Source organism: Chiloscyllium plagiosum, chromosome 5, assembly GCF_004010195.1.
Source record: "Chiloscyllium plagiosum isolate BGI_BamShark_2017 chromosome 5, ASM401019v2, whole genome shotgun sequence".
NCBI classification, from domain to species: domain Eukaryota; kingdom Metazoa; phylum Chordata; class Chondrichthyes; order Orectolobiformes; family Hemiscylliidae; genus Chiloscyllium; species Chiloscyllium plagiosum.
The window spans coordinates 7,066,822-7,087,660 of record NC_057714.1 but is presented as its reverse complement, the minus strand read 5'-3'; the positions used below and the strand labels follow the sequence as shown (position 1 = coordinate 7,087,660).

Sequence of the window (20,839 nt, the reverse complement as noted above, 5' to 3'; positions counted from 1 at the left end):
GCATCACGTCCAAAAATTCTTGCCCAACACCAAGCCATTAACACAAGGCTTCTTGAGAGTACAAAGTTGGCACAACTGTTTGTTCAAGTTTATAATTCATATTACGTTGTGCACCATCTGCACTTCATTATTTGTTGAGACTAGCTCTGTCACAGAGCAAATCATACCCATGCTGGCACGCATTGGCATTTACAGGGTAGTTAGGTATGTTTCTTTATTGTGGAAGAAACAATGATCTGGTTTTGTATCCATTTTTCATTGAATATTTAAGTTAGAATCCAGTCATGGTTGAAGTTTCAGGCTTAGCTGGCCCTCCTCTTGTAAAAACGTGATTGTTCAAGATCACTGCCAGGAGGTGGCAATTGAACTTACGTTAAAAGCACTATAAGGACTTTTCCAGCTAATCTTTTAGGAAATGGAAAATGTTCAGCCTGGAGTCCGGTTACTAGTGGTGTACCACAAGGATCTGTTTTGGGTCCACTGCTGTTTGTCATTTTTATAAATGACTTAGACGCAGGCATAGGTGGATGGATTAGTAAATTTGCAGATGACACTAAAGTCAGTGGAGTAGTGGACAGTTTGGAAGAGTGTTACAGGTTTCAGAGGGACTTGGATAAACTGCAGAATTGGGCTGAGGGGTAGCAAATGGAGTTCAATGCAACTAAATGTGAGGTGATGCACTTTGGGAAGAATAACAGGAAGGCAGAGTACTGGGTCAATGGAAAGATTCTTGGTAGTGTGGATGTGCAGAGGGATCTTGGAGTCCATGTACATCGATCCCTGAAAGTTGCCACCCAGGTTGATAGCGCTGTTAAGGCAGCATATGGTGTGTTAGGTTTCATTGGTAAAGAGACTGAGTTCCGGAGGCGCAATATCTCGCTGCAACTATATAAAACACCAGTGCGGCCACACTTAGAATATTGTGTACAGTTCTGGTCACCATATTTTGGGAAGGATGTGGAAGCATTGGAAAAGGTGCAAAGGAGATTTACCAGAGTGTTGCCTGGTCTGCAGGGAAGCTCTTATGAGGAAAGGCTGAGAGACTTGGGTCTGTTCTAATTGGAAAGAAGGCGGTTAAGAGGGGATTTGATAGAGACATACAAGATGATCAGAGGGTAGACAGTGATGTTTCCTAGGATGACGATGTCAGCTTGTACGAGGGGGCATAACTACAAATTGTGGGGTGATAGATTTAAGACAGATGTCAGAGACAGGTTCTTTACTCAGAGAGTGGTAAGGGTGTGGAATGCCCTACCTGCCAATGTAGTTAACTCAGCCACATTAGGGAGATTTAAACAATCCTTGGATAAGCACATGGATAATGGTGGGATAGTGTAGGGGGACGGGCTGAGAATAGTTCACAGGTCGGCGCAACATCGAGGGCCGAAGGGCCTGTTATGCGCGGTACTGTTCTATGTTCTATGATTAACTCATATTTGGAGTTAATCATAGAACACCCATTTTTGATTTACCTTGACTGACTGCCCTCACCCACCTTCACATGATGCCAGGGCCTTTGCACTTTTCCCTGTGCTTGACCTCACTCCATACCCTTCCAAACACTGATTCACACTTGCCAGCCCCAAGACTCCATACAAGCCGCTATTGCCCTTATTCACCTGCTCCCCTCTTTTGTGTCCTGATTTTAAAAAGGTTTTATGTCAATGAGTATTCATGGCATCAACATGCATTGCAAGTACCACCTGATACAGGGTGCTGAGAGGCCCAACTGACTTTACCTCTAGCATCTCAACGTGTCCACAGGAAATCTATATTTCACATCTCACCAAATTCAGTTAACTCGCATGCCATATTTACTACTTTTATAAGCATCTTTATACTCCCCACATCCAACCTCTCACAATACATTAATTCTTTAGCATTGTGGTAAATCTATCCAATTCAAGTTTGGGGACATATATATCATTCCACTACTTGGAGATGATTTTCATCTGTAGAATAGGGCGGAAAAAGGTTCTGTACCAGTTTTGGTCTTAGGACATGTTGGATATAAAGTGTCAGTATACCAATGCTACATTACAGAGGCCAAGAACCTTCAGGTGGGATGGCATTTAAAAAAATCATGCACTTCAAAGCCAAATGCACTAATCTTTTTAAAAATCCTTGTTGTATTTTTCTTTTTTGGTTTTCAACTGGCACTTTGCACCAGATGGGATGTTATTAGGATTGTTTAAAGTTAATATGCTCCATGGGAAAGTATACCAGAGATGAAGGCTGAATAGATTAGGCCATCCTGAAAGCTGATCTGGACTTGCCTGCCAACCCTTTGTCCTCACTTGAATCCGAACATTTATAGAGGGAAGTAATAACAAGAGATAACTTACTTAGGTCAATATTAGTAGAAGCATCTCGATCTAATGATAGCTTTATCATAACAATTTGTAGTGATACCACAGAGAGATATGAATATCTATCTAATTATTACGCTAGCTTCTCGGAGGTCTTCCAAAGACAACCTGTTGTGCTTTATAAAGGTATTGTATGAAAGAAGCCAGACCAGAATTATCAGGCATCAGAGATGGCCATTTGGTTGTACCTATCAAGATGCTATCGGCCAGTAGCTTGGCCTCTGGAGAAAATCCATCTGGGAGCCACTTTGATAACAACCTTTGTGTCGATCAGCTCTTTCCTACGCTACACAGTTACTGGTGTTTACATTGCTGCCAGAGCTTGCAATGTGGCCAGGATAATGGAAAACTTTGGCCTGAAAGTTTACAGTGCCTTCTTGCATGCATGCTGCAGTTCTTGCACATCAATGAAAGTGGAAAACCATGCTCATAAGCTTCTGATGCAGCACCATTTTTCCTTGAGTAACCCATAAAAAAATTGAATGGTGGGCTTATTGTCATTTGTCTGAAGCTACCTGCATCCAGGGATTCTTTCTAACTCCATCCTAGTTTGCCATTTCTTAAGCCAATGAGTTGAGATTCCTTTTTACGCCTTCAATAAACTCTTAACATTTTGGCCTTTCAATTCCCTTGAACATTTTTTCAGAGTTCTACTCCATAAAAAGATGACTTATAAATAAATGGTAATTCCTAACAATGTAGTACGACATTTGAGGTGATTCTATTTAATCAATCATTTCAGCTGCAAAATAAAATCTTGGAGCTGGACACTCTTCAAAAACCATCAATACTGTTAACGTCAACTTTAACATCGGCATGCATGGCTCAGATTCAGTGGTCTATCTTCAGCGAAAAAGTGCAAGCCACTATAGTCCCACAGGCTGCTCTCTCATTTGAGAGACACAAATGGTGATGAGTTTAACCTGAGAATCATGACATCTCAGATAAGGGGGAAGGTGGAGCATTCATGGTGACCTAGCCAGAACAGCAACTGAACATGCATTCATGACATTTGCTGTATGTAATAGCCAACTGAGCTAAGTGATGTTCAATTTCCTTTCATTGAATAGTGCGAGGCAAAGCCTAAGGTAGTCATAAACTGCCAAAGGGCAGGTCGTGTCCATTTCTCCATGCCTCATAACCATGCCTCCATGCCTTCTTCTTCCAGTATTCACGGGAGCCTCCTATTTTGAATTTCAAATGATCTAAGCAATCATCATTCTCTTCTCCTTCTTAGTCTACATCCCTGCTTCAATCACTTCATGAAGCAACGTCTCATTCCTTAAATATTACCAATCCAACTTTATTTTTCCTGAAGATGTTTGCTAAAAATCGTCTCTCCTGTCATCTTAAGAACCTCTCCTCTACTGTCCAGCTAACCCGATCCATCAACCTCCACAACCAGATTTCACAAATTTGTGATCTTTGAAGGTACACATTTTGTCTCAGTACAATAGGACACTGAAAATCCCAGTCTTTTTCATTATTCCCTTAGGATTTTTACTTATTCTTATGTCATACAATGTTTTATGTTTAGGAATGCATGCTTTGCCTTGTTATTCTAGCTCTTATTTCTTCATCATAATAAAAGTCATCTCAGCAAAGTCACCATAGTCTTACCAGGCTGCTCTCTCATGAGTGACAGACAGACAAATACTGGCAGTTTAACCTGAGGGTCACCTTGCCTCAGGTGAGGGGAGGGGTTGGGAATGAGAATCCTTCATGGTAAACTCTGCCAGTGTTGGAATTGAACAGAGTGATGGCATCACTTTGCACCATAAATCAGCCATCTGGCCAACTGAGCTAACCAGTTCCAACATACTCAATTTGTGATACCTGTTCTTGCTGTTAACCACTTACCATTACCTCGACATTATTTGCCTATTTTCATGTCTTTTGCTTTTTCACATTCATTTTTCTTCCCCCAAAGCTTTCACCACTTCATTGGTTATATCTATTCATTTATGTTGATCATCTGTGCTAACTATTAGGGTCCAGTGGTCTGTAAATCACAATACTTTAACCAATTGCCCTCTGACTTTGACATTCTTCATTAAAGAAGACAAGGCCCATTATTTTGTAAATCAGTATTTGTCCAGGCAATATAATAGATTCAAGTGTAAATCATCAATTTCTGCTCCATCGAAAACCTGTAAGAGGAAAGCTTCAGGCAAGATTTTCTTCAGTTGTCATTCATTTTTAGGTGCAAGACTGAGGAAAATACTCCTAGTCTCTTGTCAGCACTAGTGTGCACAATGAAAATGGTGTGGATTGTGGCACAATGCATTTTTCACCCAATGCCAAAATTAGTGTCTAAAGTAACAAAGCCACAATAAAATGTACTTAATGATCATTTAGAAAAGCTAGATGATTTGAAAAGGCAGCACAGGCCTATTAAAAATGTATTCATTCAGCAAACAATATACTTCTGATTTTCTGATGGACAAAGATGATTTTATCTGAGAAATTCTTGCCGAAATGTTCTCAGGCTGAAATTATTAATCACCCATCAACATATCTTACTGTGCTATGAACCAAGCCAAGGGAAAGTTTTCCCCTGATTTCCATCAATTTCAGTTTTACAAGGATTCTTTGATGCCTCAGCCAAATGTAACTTGATCTCAAGAGTAGTCATACTCATCTCACCTTAACTTTAGAATTGAGATCTTTTAGATTAAGGTTGTAATGAGGTCTGAAGACTTGAGGCCTTGCCCAAACTCAGCTCAGTGTTGTTGAACGCATATGGAATCATTCCTAGCACCAAGCAAGATGGTTGTGGCTGTTGGAGATCGTTCATCACTGCAGAAATTCCTCAGAGTAGTGCCCTAGCCCTAACCATCTTCAGTTGCTTCAACAATGCCTTTCCTTGCACTGTAAAGCCAGAAGTGGTGATGTCTATTGATGACATGTTCAGCACATTCACAACTCCTCAGACAATAGCTAGTTTGTAAAATAACTTTTTAAAAAAAGTTGCATTCATCAGTATTACCGGGAAAAGAGCTCAATTTTCTATTAGTGGGTCAATATTACACCACAGATTTATGATTACCAATTTTCTACTCGTGTAAATAAACTTATAACAGACAATAACATTTTAACAAAAGTGAAGCTGGCAAAACAATTTGTTGAATTTACGATGTTAAAAACTAGCCAAGTATACTGCGCTCCAAAAGTTGGTTTCACAATGCTCTGTACCACCCCGCTACCCCCACCTCCACACTTTCTTTTAGGGATTTTCTACAATAGCCAACAAGACCTCTCATTTATGTATTCATATGAAAAAACCTTCTTACCTGTTAACATAACTAAGAGCTACATATGTTGGCTGTTGCAGTTCCTGTTTCTCTAGCACTCGTGGGTCAGTATCTGCAGGGGAGAAAGTTTAGAACGATTAATATTTGTACATTTTACAGTTTTACACTAACTCAACAACAGACTTTCAAGCACAGAAAAAGCAAATTAGTTCATATGTTGAGATCAGATAAACAATGTCCAGTATTTAAAGAATGCAATTTTACTTCAATTGACACCAACTTACCAGGAAATTGAAATAATAAAAATTTTAAGATGCAATTTTGACAATAGTAAAAGAATTGATCAGTAGAAATATTGGTATTGGGTGTTCCAACAGCATTGTAAACCCACAACTGAGGAACAGACTAAGTTCAAAGATCTAATGCTTAAGGTTTTGGCTTAAATGACAGAAACCAAAGACACACATTGTGTTCAACTCAAACTCACAACAGATGCCATGCTGTACTTAATTTAAAAAGACTGTATTAATGGCAATATCACAGTGTTACTGAGGATCTGGTGCAAGCGCAGCACAGCCTGAGATGACCTCAAGTCCATGGAAAATGGAAGACTCACCCAGAAGTACAATGGAATAATTAAGTCTCAAGTTGCGGTTTTCAATAGGACTGCTGCAGCACAAAAAGCGTGCCACAAAATTTTCAGAAAGCATTGCTGCTTTACTTGAGCACCAGGGCTGCATCTGTGCTTTCAATTCCCTCTGGAGTCTTGGTGTCTATTAGTGAAGGCAGTATCTGCTGACTCTTGGTTCCCCTATCAACTGTGCATGTGGCAAACCTCCAAAGTTAGACATGCATAGATTTCTCATACTGTGCAGGTGTGGACGTATGTCATAAAGTGGACGTTTGGAAGAGATATCTTTGGCTGAATATCTGATGATCTCTGACCATGCTGTGGCTGTATTCTTGCCGCTTGGAACAATATACTTCTGAAAGCTAGCATTTTCAATACCGGTGTACATGGTAAGTAACAGCTGGGATTGTTTGTTGGTGGAGCCGAGATTTGGCGGTGGCCCTCTAATCAATCCCTCCCCAGATCAAAAGGCGCTATGCACAATGGCATGCCCAGTTTCTAACTGAGCAAGTCAACTGCAATTTACTCTACATTGTGCTTTACTCTAATCCTTTGCTCATGAAGAGTTAGGTATAGTTGAGTTGAGCAGATTTTGAAAACGTGTTGAAGATGGTATATTTTTTGTTAGTGGTTTTGAAACATTAATACTTTAATCATTCTTTAGCTTGTTATGTACAGCATGTTGCAAACCTCTCCAATAAGATCACAGTAAATGGAAAGAAATGTAACATTAGCAAGCAATCAATTCAGCTGAAAAAAGTGCTATGGAATTGCTTGTCACACTGATATTGAAAAGTTTGGGAACCACTGGTCTAAAGATAACACAGGGATGAGCTGAGATAGGAATGAAGTCAGACAATACTAGCCATAGAAACAGAGTTACTAATGGCATGGAACATGGGCTGAAAGGCATCTGAGGTCAAATACAATACAAAATTGGAAGCAGCTTTGTTCAAAGCAGTTGAGAGGACTAGGGTTGAATAGGTAACTAAAGAACAGAGTTTGTGGCAAGTAATGAAGCCATAACTTTGGTCTTTCCAAACAAACTGCTGCTCCTCAATAACAGATATTAAACAAGCAGTCTGATAATATAGACACAGTGGAGGGATTGAAAGAACACCAGGTTAAGCCTGGTGTTGTCTTTGTGCATGGAATGTAACATCCTTTTTTATTGAATAATGCCACTCTGGGAAGTATGTAGATGAGAAACTGAATGGGCTCCACATTAGATCCTTGGAGGATACCAATAAAAGCAGTGCAAGAGCAAGAAATGCCATGAGAGGGAGGGAGGGGGTAGGTAGATAAAAGTAGACCAGCTAAGTGCACTTCCACTCAGTTGGATTTTGGAGAGGTATTGAATGAGGATGGAATGCTCAACTGTGTCAAAGACAGCAGATGGATTGAAAAGGATAAGAATTGAGACTTTACCTTTGTCAGTCACAAAACATGTTAATTGTGACACCAATAAGCACTGTTTCAGTATTATGCCCGGGTGGAAACTTTAATGAGTGGGATTCAAACACGGGAAATATGGGTAGGTAACAGCATGTACATGGAATTTGGAAAAGCATGGAACTTGGGGAAGATAGGCAGTAGTTTGCAATGACAGCAGGGTCAAGGACTATTCTTTTAACACGAACAATGATGGAAAACCTGGTGAAGGACAGGGAGACAGTATAGGGTTAGAAAATCTGTAACAATATAAGTTAACATGGGAGCCAAGAAGAGAAGGTGTGTGGAGGAGCAGGGTTAAGGGTTTGATGAACAAGATGGACAAAATTGACTTAATGGCAGGTAACAGAGAATGATGATGGAAGGTTGTTTTTTGGACTGGAGACCTGTGACCAGCAATGTTCCACAGACATCGGTGCTGGGTCCACTTTTGTGTGTCATTTACATAAATGATTTGGTGAGAAAATAGAAAGCATGGTTAGTAAGCTTGCAGATGACACCAAGATTGACAGGTATTGTGGACATTGAAGGTTATCTAAGATTACAAAGAGATTTTGATCAATTGGATCAAAGGGTTGATGAGTAGCAAGAGGAGTTTAATTTGAATAAATGCAAAGTATTGCATTTTGGTAAAACAAACAAAGACAAGACATCTAGGGGTTCAAGTTTATAATTCTTTGAAGTTTGCATCACACATAGATAAGGTGGTTAAGGCAGCATCTAACATGCTTGCCTTCATTGCTCAGTCCTTTGAGTATAGGACTTGGGACATTATGATAAGATTGTATAGGACATTGGGATGGCCTCTTCTGATGGGTCCAGTTCTGGTCTCCCTATTATGGGAAGGATATTATTAAGCTGGAGAGGATTCAGAAGAGATTTAGAAGGATATTGCTGTGAATGGAGGGTCTAAGTTATAAGGAGAGACTAGATAGGCTGGGACTTTTATCATTAGAGCTTATGAGATTGAGAGGTGACCTTACAGAGGTTTATAAAGTCATGAGGGGCACAGATAAGGTGAATGGCAAGTATCTTTTCCCGAGGGTGAAGGAGTTTAAGACTAGGGGCCATATTTTTAAGGTGAAGGGAGAAAGATAAAAAAAAAGACTTGAGGGTTAATTAGTCCAGATATTGAATTTATCAGAATTTTCCAACATAAATGATCTTTTTAACCCCAGTTTCCTTGCTCTTCCTCCTCACCTCCAATACCAAGTGAAAGGGCTCATGAACTTCTTTGTTATTAAGAAAGAAGCTGTCTATTCATCTACCTCTTCAGCTTCCTTCCCTTAAAGCCCATAAAGTAATATTGCCTTCAAATTTCCTTCTTGCCCAAGCTCTGAAGGTGCATTCTTTTTTCTGGTTTTGTTCTATCTCCCCTCATTCCGTGTGAGTTAAGAGTTAGAGTCACACAGCACAGAAACATACCCTTCTGTCCAACCAATCCATGCTGATCATAATCCCAAACTAAACTAGTTCCACCTGCTGTGCTCGGCCCATACCCCTCCAAACATTTCTTATTCATGTACTTACTAAATGCCTTTTAAATGCTGTAATTGTACCCGCATCAACCACTTCCTCTGGAAGTTCATTCCCCACACAAACTACTGTGTTAAAAAAAATGCCCTCTCATCTGCACTCTCCCACTCCAGGGACCAAGCCTTGTCTATTTATCCTATTCATGTCCCTCATGATTTTATAAACCTCTATAAGGTCACCCCTCAGCCTCCGACATTCCAGAGAAAAACAGCCCTAGCTTATTTAGCCTCTTTTTCGCTCAAATTCTCCAACCCTGGCAACATCCTTGTAAATCTTTTCTGAACACTTTCAGGTTTCACAACATCATTCTGATAGGAAGGAGACAAGAATTGCATGTAATATCCCCAAAGTGGCCTAACCAATGTCCTATACAGCCGCAACATGACATCCTAACTCCTATATTAAGTGCTCTGACCAGTAAAGGAAAGCATACCAAACGCCTTCTTCACTATCCTATCCACCCGTAACTCTACTTTCAATGAACTATGAACCTGCACTCCAAGCTATTTTTGTTCAGCAACAATCCCCAGGACCTTACCATTAAGTGTATAAGTCTTGCACTGATTTGCCTTTCCAAAATGCAGAACCTTATATTTATCTAAATTAAACTCCATCTGCCACTCCTCAGCCCATTGGCCCATCTGATCAAGATCCCGTTGTACTCTAAGATAACCTTCTTCGCTGTCTACTACACCTCAAATTTTGGTGTCATCTGCAAACCTACTAACTATACCTCATAGGTTCACATCCAAATCATTTATATAAGTGACAAAAAGCAGTGAACCCAGTACCCCTCCTTGTGGCTCACCACACAGTCTGAAATGCAACCCTCCACCACCACTCTCTGTCTTCTGCCTTTGAGCCAGTTCAGTATCCAAATGGCTGATGTGTAATGAGGCAGACATGATTAACAAGCTGAAGGAGGCAATGACCATAATATGATAAAATTTACCCTGCAGTTTGTGAGGGAGAAGCTAGAATCAGATATAATGGTATTAGAAATGAATAAAGGTAACTACAAAGACAAAAGGAAAAGGTTGGCCAGAATTCACTGGAAGGGGAGCCTAGCAGGGAAGATGGTGGAGTAGCAATGGCAGGAGTTTCTGGGGGTAATTCAGGAAATGCATCTGAAGGAAGAAGGCAATTGTTAAGGGGAGGAAGAGGCAAGCATGGCTGACAAGGAAAGTCAGTGACAGCATAAAAGCAAAAGAAAAAGCATTCAAAGTGGTGACGATTAGTGGGAAGTTTCAGGTTGGGATGCCTTTAAAAACCAGCAGAGGATAACAAAGAAAGCAATAATTGGGAAGATGATGAAATAGGAGGGTAAGCTAGTTAGTAATTATAACAGAAGATTGCAAGAGTTGTTTTAGACATTTGGAAGGTAAGAGAGAGGCAAGAGCGAGCACTGCACTGTTGGAAAATGAGGCTGATGTAATAGTAATGGGGAACAAGAAATGGCGGGGGTAGTGAAGAGGCATTTTGCATCACTCCTTATGCTGGAAGACACCAGAAGCATATCAAAACTTCAAGAAATCAGTGAACAAAAGTGAGTGTAGTATCTATCACTAAGGAGAAGTTGCTAGAAAAGCTGAAAGATCTTAAGGTGGATAAATCACACAGACCAGATGGACAACACCCTATAGTTCTGAAGGAGAAAGCTAAGGAGATTGTAGAGGTAGGAGCATCTTTTAAGAATGATAGAGTCAGGGAGGGTTCCAGAAGACTCTAAAATGGCTTGTGTAACACCCCTATTTCAGAAGGGAGGGAGGCAGAAGACATGCAATTAAAGGCCGGTTATTGGTAATATTTTAGAATCCATTATTGAGAATGAGATTGCAGAGTACTTGGAAGCGCACAGTAAAACACGGCAGAATTAGCATCCCGGGAGGTCATGCCTGACAAATCTGTTAGAATTCTTTGGGGAGATAATGAGCAAGTTGCACAAAGAAAAGCCAGTGGACCAGATCTGTTTGGATTTCCAGAAGGCCTCTGACAAGGTGTCACACATGAGGCTGCTCAATAAGATTATAGCCCATGATGCTAGAGGCAAAGGAATTCAAACAGGTACAGGATTGACTGGCTGGCAGAAGGCAGAGAGCAGAGGCACAGGGGTATTTTTCAGGATGACAGCCAGTGCAGTTTCGCAGATGTCAGTGTTGGAACAAGTATTCATGTTATACATTAACAATCTGGATAAAGGAATGGAGGGCATTGTTGCTAACTTTGCAATTATGTTAGGTGGAGGGACAGGTAGTGTTGAGGGCGTGGGGAGGCTGCAGAAGGACTTGGAAGGGCTCGGAGAGCGAGCAAAGAAGTGGCAGATGAAATTCAATCTGGGAAAGTGTGAGGTTATGAAGATAGAGATAGGTTCTTGACTTTTAAGGGGACCAAGGTTTATAGGGAGAAAACTGAATAGGGTTGAGAAACACTATTGAATAGTGGATCAGAATCCATAGGCCAAATTTCATAATTCTACACTTATATCATATGGTAAAATTAAAAATAATGGCATCAGAGAACTACTCTGCCTACCCATTTAAGCTCAAATTAATTTAACTTCAGTCCCTCGAAGCGGTCCCCTACATTAGATTTAAATGCAGAATGTATATAAAATGGCTTAGAAAAGTAGATGTGCTCACTTTGGTTTGGAATATAGAGAGTCAAAGTTACCACCGTACATGGTACCACGTGACAGTGAGGCAAAGAATAGGGAGAGTGCAGTTGAACACGTGGCTGCAAGGCTGGTGTAGGAGGGATGTACCATCCAAAAGGTTACTGCACGGAACCATACTGCATTATCCATAACACATAAATGCAAAAGAAATTTTAAAACTCCCGCGTGCAACATCGAAACTTTAAAGGAACATTTGTGGGGGTGCAAAGGCGAATGGTGAGTTCTGAGATGCCCCAATATTGAATCTAAAAGCTCATTTTAAAACAGCCAGTTGGATATGCCGGCAAATCTTAACTGAAGATTTCGCTAGTGTTGACATCACAGGGCATGCAATCAAACTTCAGGCATTGGGATGGCAAGGTGCTGGGAAAAGCAAGAGAAAAATGGTCAGGAAAGAACAATCTGGTATGGGGGAGGGGGGTGGAAGGAGCACCCAGATTGTGGGTATTGATGGCCATGAGAGGTGCAGGCAGTGGTACATGTTAATTTAGCAAAGGTAAAACATTGAAGAGGCTGGAAGCCTGAAAAATGAACAGAAACTTCTGGAAACACATGGTGAGGGAAACATTCGAACGTTGAAAACAAAGATGCGAGCCTGTAACAAGTACCACAGATGAATTTAAACATGAATCTGACCATTATAAGTTCTCAACATGCACTCCTTATATCAATGAAACCACATTAACTAATACAGGGAAAATGTGCATGCAGTACCTGCAAAGTATTATGGATGAATCTCAATGCAGTTGATAGTTACCACTAAGGAAATGTAATAAAATTATTATATGTTACCCAATAATACAATGAATAAATGGATGTAGGTTTGCTCGCTGAGCTATAAGGTTCATTTTCAGACGTATCACCACCATACTAGGTAACATCATCAGTAAGCCTCTGGATGGAGCATAAATTTTTCCCTGCCTCAATGTCCAGATGTGAAGAGGGACCAACACCACAGGTAAGAGTGTGTGTGATAGGAATGCAAGGGGACCAACCATTGGTCAGGTTGACGGTGGCGGGTTGAAAGGTGCTGTCAAAGAGCCTTTCTGCTTCTAATTTAACCAGACGAGGCCCCTACACTGTAACACCGTGTTCATTTAAATGCAACTCTCTGGTGATAGGGGGGTCATTGAGAGAAAGGTCGGGTTAACATAACAATTCTCAGAAATTCCACATCAGCATGAACATAATTACTTTTATGATTTCCAGAGCAGAACCAGAGCAATCAATGAGAACATAAAGATTGCTCAAAAAAAGACGTGTTGATAAAAAGAGACTTTTACCTTACAGTCAATAGCACATTTGTTAGAACACCAATGGAAAAGAGGAACGATATTTTACATTGTATTAGAAGAGAGTACTGATTGATTGATAAAAGTTGCATAATTCTCCAATTAGCTTAATGGCTGTTCTTGGAGAGTATGTCGATGCTTTTTCCATTTTGAATGGCACAACTTCACATTGATAAAATCCATCCAAGCTTATGAAAAATAATATTTCATTAGGTACATTGGTCAATGGAACTTGCTAATATCCCTTTCAGTTAATATTTGTCATGAGCTTTGCTTGTCCAATCTTCACAATGCCGTCTCCAGTCATGTAAATCATTGCAGTAACAAAGGCCATTCACATTGATTGTGTAATAATCTATGTATAATTGGTGTGATCTATCAGGTTTCGATACACCTAAAATCAGTAAGCATCCAGCCACAGTGACTCAGTTCAATACGCCATTCTCTATAAAGAATTTGATCTCTTCCTTCACTTGAATTAATTTCTTGATGAAAGGTCTGTTACTCACAAATGAAAACAATTCAATTCTTCTAACAAATGTTCCAGTGGGTTGTTGACGAAATGGATTTAATTTTCTAATCCTGCCTTGATGCTCCCCTGTCCCATTGGATGGGAAGATATTCTCCTCTGTCCCATTAGATGGCAGCACAGTGGCTCAGTGGTTAGCACTGCTACCTCACAGCAGCAGGGAGCCAGGCTCAATCCCACCCTCAAGCAACCGAGTTTGAACATTCTCATGTTTGCGTGGGCTTCCTTTGGGTGCTCTGGTTTCATCCCACAGTCCAATGATATGTAAATTAGGTGAATTACCCATTTGAAACGCAGGGTTACAGGAATAAGGTGGGGACGTCTGGGTGGAATGCTCTTCGGAAGGTCAGTGTGGACTTGCTGGGCTGAATGGCCTGCTTCTAAATGAAGGGATTCTTCTGTGAAGGTAGCTAATGAAAATCGGGTTCATTTTAAAACTGAGCACTTGTAATATTCCAAATTTAGTATTTGCTGTGTAGCATGAGACCTCATTTAACTTTGATATAACAACAACTAACCTTCCACAAACACAAACAAAAAGAAAATATCGAGCACCCACAGTACCCCATTATCAGTGCAATATTTTGTTCTTAGAACACATGAAAACTAACCTTCAAAAAGGAGGTAGGCAAAGGGACAATGGTCAACCGAAAGCATAAGCAGCTGTCCCATTGATCAGCCAACTGACTGACACAGAGTAAGCTTCCTAGCCCTGCAGATAGGGAATATCAACAATTGCTCAGTGGCAAAGGGCAGTCCTCATCAAGCAGTCCTTGTAGACAGTAGTTCACATTAAGTAGTCCTCACTGTGTGCTCCTCAGACAGTTGTCCTCCTCGGCTACAAGATAGACAAAAAGAAGAGGAGGAAGACCAGGGAGGAGTTCCCTAACAACTTGACAAGAGAGCAGGATGCTGCCTTCACAACTTTAACAAGACAAACATTCCAGCACAATAACCTGTGTTCCTCCTCTCGTATCAGCAAACCATCCCCAACTGTCATAGTTGTATATTTTGCTTTGTCTATTTAATTAATGCATTTCTAATTTGCATGCTTAACTATCACAACAAACAATCAGAAAATTGCTACAAATCATCGACTGCCTATATCAGGTAACTGAACATGAACACCCCTGGAATCAACACACCATCTGCAACTTCTTTATTCAAAAACACAGGGAAACAAAGCAGGAAACTGCAGGCCAGTTAGCTTAACATCTGCAAATAGGTAAAACATCAGAATCTATTAACAAAAAGTTGTAGGAAGACACTTAGATATGTTCAAGGTCATCAGATGATTTTGCGAAAGGAAAATCTTGCTTAACCAATTTATTTGTTCCTTTAAGAATAACTTGCCTTGGATAAGAGAATCAGTAGATATGTTGTACTTAGATTACCAGATGGTAACAAAGGTTACTGTGGAAAATAAATGCTCAGGGAATAGCTCGGGGAAATGCTCAGAGGATTGACTGCTTAACAGGAAGCAGAGAATAGGCATAAACGGGTCTTTTCAGGTTGATAAGATGTAACGCCATATGAATCGGTGCTGGATCTCAACTGTTTATAATTTATATAAATTACTTGGATGAATGGATGGAATGAGTGGAATGAGTGGTTGCTAAATTTGCCAATGACACAAATACAGGTCGGAAATTAAGCTGTGAAGAGGACAAAAATAGGCTACAGTCGATAGGGTTATAGGCAAAGACGGCGCAAAGGCAAGAGTGGTGCTGGAAAAGCGCAGCAGGTCAGGCAGCATCAGGGAAGCATGAAAAATCAAAGTTTCAGGCAAAAGCCCTTCATCAGCCCTGACTCTGATCTCCAGCATCTGCAGTACTCACTTTCACAAAGATGGGGCAAATCTAAGTAATATATGAGAAAATGTGAAATTGCCCATTTTGGCACAAAGAATAAAAAGTCATATTGTTTGAGATACAGAGGGATTTAGGTATCCTCATGAATGAATTGTGAGAAGGTAAATATGCAAATATAGTAAGAAATTAGGAAAACTAATGCTGGGTCATCATTTGTGAGGAGAATTGAATAGAAGAGTAAGGAGCTCACACTTCAGTTATAAGGAGAATTCATGAAATCATACCTGAAATACTGTACACAGTGATAATTACCTTATTGAAGGAATTATGTAAATACATTTGAGGCAGCTCAGAGAAGCTTTACTAGAATAGCATTTGGAATGGGAATGTTTTATGAGGAAAGGCTGGATCGTCCAAGCTTATAAAAGGTTATAAAAGTAAGGGGTGACTTGATTGAAACATATAGGATACTGAGGGGTCGTGGCAGGGTAGATGTGGAGAAGGTGTTTCCTCTTGTGTATTCCTCTTAGAATCTAGAATAGGTCAAAATCAGGGTCATCTCTTTACAACATAAGACTAAGCAAAAGAATCTCAAGAGGGTTGAGAATCTTTGGAACTTGCTTCCTGGAAAGGTGATGAAAGCAGAACCTTGAATTTTGTTTTAAAGCAAAAGTAGATTTCCATGTACATCTGTATGCATTCCCTATAACAGCAGAAGGTATGCTAGTTGTTTGTACATTAAACCTGGGATTAGGTGATTAATTTGATAAATGGCGTTTTGCTGCAGGATGAGAGTTCACAAGCAGCATTCCAATTTAATACACGTTCACAATGCTCCGCCTAGTGGTGGCACTGGTCACAAGGAGCAGCAGAATGGCTTCATTATTTCACAGTTAACTTTACCTCCAGTTCCATTTCACACAATTAAACATACGAAGCATTGTTGTCAGTATATCTGTACAATTCAAGATTTTGATTCTGGTCTTCACTGCCCGGTGGGCAATGCTTCCAGGCATCACCCCCATATGTAGTCACTTCCTTTTAAGTAAGCAAACAGCGCTTACATTTACATAGTAAAACGTCTTAAGGGTCTTCAGAGGAGTGTTACAAAACAAAATGTGATACCATGCGACATATTATAACTAAAACTCAGATACATTTTAAGAAGTGTGCAAACAGAGAAGGAGGACAGAAGGTGGAAGAGAAGTTCCTAAAAGGAATTCCACAGTTTATAAATCCAGGCACAAACCCTTTTCATTTTCAACTATTAACCAGTTGCACTGAGGCAAAATCAAACACTGCTGGAAACATTTGCTAATTTAACATCTGTACAATGAACAATAATGGCTACATTTCAAGTGTATTGCCTTTTCAGAACTCATCTGCTCTCTATAGACGTTAATTAATCTCCTTTGTATGGTCAACATTTCCAACATCTGCAGTATTACTTCTTTATTCAAAATGAACATAGTCAATTCCACATACCGATGATCAGCCTGGCACTTGGATCCAAACAACTTTTGCTAGAATTTAGAATTGTGGATATAAAGTATGAAATGGAGACATGGCTAACTTTTTTTAAAAACCAAGTTACCCTGTGCACACGTTATTTTAATCCATTACATTGCTTTTATGCAGTGGCCACCAAGATAGTTCCCGATTCTCCACAAATATTCATTTCCTGTCCTATGACCTTTTGCTTTATAATGAAATGTATTTATTAAAAGAGAGGAAACATCATGGGAGATCTATTTGTTGATACTGATATATGCCAAAATACAAATGGACACTCTGCTCTGGGCAACCAATCTGTCAAGAAAGAGTAAAGTTTTTTAACATTAGAGCTGTTTAACTGTATGCAAGGAACAATGATTCACGCAGAGGATGGAATTCTTCTGGCTCCTGCAAAGTAATATTATGCCTGTACTTGTATGCATTAATTCAAACCGCACGGGTTTAGTCCAGTGTTTACATCTGCTTTCCCTCATCTTTATAAAGACAAATGCATCATATTTCAAATGACTCACACATTGTAAATATTCAGTCTGGGTCACTGGAATGCTGGACAAACCACACTGTATTTAATACCACTGACTACACCAGAAAGAGGAAATGATTGAAGGGCCATTGTTTAAAGCTACAAAATTATGGGAAAATGACAGTCACTCACCTAAAGTTACAGCCTGCATCCATGGTACTACTTGAAATATATTATGATACTGTAAATCTAGGGCCTCCCACTTAGTTTAAAAAAAACTATTGCTGCAGAGAGGGACGTTGTTGAAGCAAACATGTATTTCAAAAAGGACTTCTAGCAAATCTGCTTGTCACACATCGTTTGAGATACTGCTCTTTGTTATTTGAAAAGTTATGATTTATGTAAGAGGGTGGCTAATTAAGAACTTACTGCCTGGAACAATCAACAACAATATTGGAATGGTTTATTAAGGTTGGCAGAATCCAGCGATTCAATACTATTTTAGGTTCCCTTGCCAGTTAGGATTCCTCATTATTATAAAACCTTATGAAACCTATTGTTATCACAAATTTAAACCCATTTCAGGTAGTTGGAGTGATACAGAGAAGAAATCAAGACACCAATGAGAATAACATAGCAGAAGTTGTAAAATGGTGCATAAACAATACTCTTCAAGTTTTATTTTCATTTCCTAAGATCTATAAATAATACAATACAGCTTCTGTATGTTGACACATTTCTGATTGTCAGTGGGTTGACTTAGTAGGCAGAGTGCAGCACAAGTAGGGAAACATAGGAGATATTTTCTAATCAAACCGTTTGGTAATTTTATGACACATCTCAACACCAGGTGGAACCTGGCTCCTGGCTCAGAGCTAGGGAGACTAACACATCACTGCAAGAGCCCTAGAGGGTCACAGGACAGAGGATCTTGCACCTCACTCTATCTTTAAATAAAAAACTGCATTTTAATCAGACGTTTTCATTTCAATACTTATAAAAAAGTTTTTAAATCATGATAGTGCATTCTGAATGTGTACAGTTCACAAAATGTTCTTGCATACTACCTAACAGATAAAGGATAGAAGTTAATGCTGCCTATTCCTCGAAATTTCCAAGTTTGCTTATTTTTAGAGAAAAAAACTTGAATGAAACAAGGGAATGAATTCTTAAAGCTTTTCTTTAAGTCAAATATGAGATTTAAGTAATAATTGTGTTTTTGTCTCCTTACACACTGATAAACACTGGGATTCAGCTCCTTTAAGTGCTTTCCTGTGAATCACTATAAAAGGACAAGGTCAAAAAATCAAATAACATCAGGTTATAGTCCAACAAATTGCAAGCTTTCAGAGCTTAGCTCCTTCCTCAGGCGTGGTATGATAGGCCAGTAAAAGACAGTATTTATAAGCAAAAAGTCAACTTTAAAACTAGGGGTGCTTGAATCCCTTTATCAGTTAGGAGATAGACTACTGAATAAAATGCAAAATCCAGATTCCTCTCATGTCTTTGTCCCTAGATAATTAAAAGTTTTATCAATCAATGTACAAGAGATGACATCTCCGGTTAGACAATGCACTTTAGGTGTGAGGTCCCACTTTGAATCTATATTTTAAGTTGAGGTCAGGTATTTTTTGGACAGAAAAGAATCTTGAATGAAAGGAAGTAGGGATGGTTTATCAAAGATAACCCTGAGGACACAAAAATGACTGCTGACTGGTGAGGGCAGGAGACTACGGGAGACATGTTAGAGGTTTTTGAAGTCTGATGGTTTAAAGAACAAGAGCATAGACATAGACATAGAAGAATACAGCGCAGTACAGGCCCTTCGGCCCTCGATCCAAGCCCACCTAACCTACACTAGCCCACTATCCTCCATATGCCTATCCAATGCCCGCTTAAATGCCCATAATGAGGGAGAGTCCACCACTGCTACTGGCAGGGCATTCCACGAACTCACGATTCGCTGAGTAAAGAACCTACCCCTAACATCTGTCCTATACCTACCCCTCCTTAATTTAAAGCTATGCCCCCTTGTAATAGCTGACTCCATACGTGGCAAAAGATTCTCACTGTCGACCCTATCTAAACCCCTAATCATCTTGTATACCTCTATCAAGTCACCCCTAAACCTTCTTTTCTCCAATGAAAACAACCCCAAGTGCCTCAGCCTTTCCTCATACGATCTTTCTACCATACCAGGCAACATCCTGGTAAACCGCCTCTGCACCCGTTCCAGTGCCTCCACATCCTTCCTATAAATTTTTAAATTTTTAAAATTCTCCCTCCCCATATAGCTGTCAGACATTGATCTTATCAATACTGGCAGACCTAGACATCCCATTCTATTATTGCAATGCCCTAGATCTCCTTTTCAGTGCTACAAAAGCTGGTCTCAACACTGATGAGTCAGGAAACAATATCCTTTGTAAAATTTCTGACATCATGTGCAATGACATGGAGGATTTACTAATAAATGAAAAATAACAAAGGTCATTATAGGAGCAAGCAGCTTTCAAGGACGGGGAGAAGGTTAGTTGGAAGCTAAATGTCCATATATTATTTCAGGTACCGCCTAAGAAAATAGAATAAAGAGAAAGACTTTTAAGAAGATGTAGTAATAAAAGTATTGAGTTGGCCAAATGTATATAGTATCTTTGCTCCGGTTTCCTCCCACAGTCCAAAAATGTGCAGGTCAGGTGAATTGGCCATGCTAAATTGCCTGTAGTGTTAGGTGCAGGGGTAAATGTAGGGGAATGGGTCTGGGTGGGTTGCGCTTCGGCGGGTCGGTGTGGACTTGTTGGGCCGAAGGGCCTGTTTCCACACTGTAAGTAATCTAATCTCTAAGTAATCTAATCTAATATCTTCCAGTTAAAATACAACCAAAATATGGCATAAGAACTATGCATGATAAAAAGAAAGGCCAAGTTCCTTCATTAATTTTAAAACTGAGTGGAACTGCTGTGATTTTGCACAGTAAATCTCTCTCACCCATGTCTTTTCAGTCTGGCACATTTCCCCTCTCGATCTCCTCTCTTTTCTAATCAGCCTTTTGCTTCAGCCTCTATCCTCCTCTGCTTCCTTCTCTACCGTTTATTTATTTCTATTTTGGTTACAGATTGTTAGAGATGATGATGAATGGAAGTGGTTTGATGTTACTCACCATATTTTCCAGTGTAAAAGGCTGCTGGCAGCACTTCACTGATTTCTTTCCGTTTTGATAACTCAATTTCTTCTACTTTTCCAACATATGGGAGTTCATAGCAACACTGAATTCTCCTGCTTTCAACTATGACACCATCACCATTCCTAAATT

General features: G+C 39.8%; 1 protein-coding gene across 3 annotated transcripts in view; it reads right to left on the bottom strand.

Moving 5' to 3' along the window:
- jazf1b (JAZF zinc finger 1b) overlaps positions 1-20,839 on the bottom strand; it is a 278,266-nt gene that overhangs the window by 133,005 nt on the left and 124,422 nt on the right. For 2 of the 3 annotated variants that reach the window (XM_043689536.1, XM_043689534.1), the window contains one exon: positions 5,663-5,735. The exons of the other annotated variant lie outside the window; for it this stretch is intronic. In XM_043689536.1, the coding sequence (XP_043545471.1) occupies positions 5,663-5,735 (73 nt within the window). The remainder of the gene's footprint in view (positions 1-5,662; positions 5,736-20,839) is intronic. 3 annotated transcript variants of the gene reach the window in all.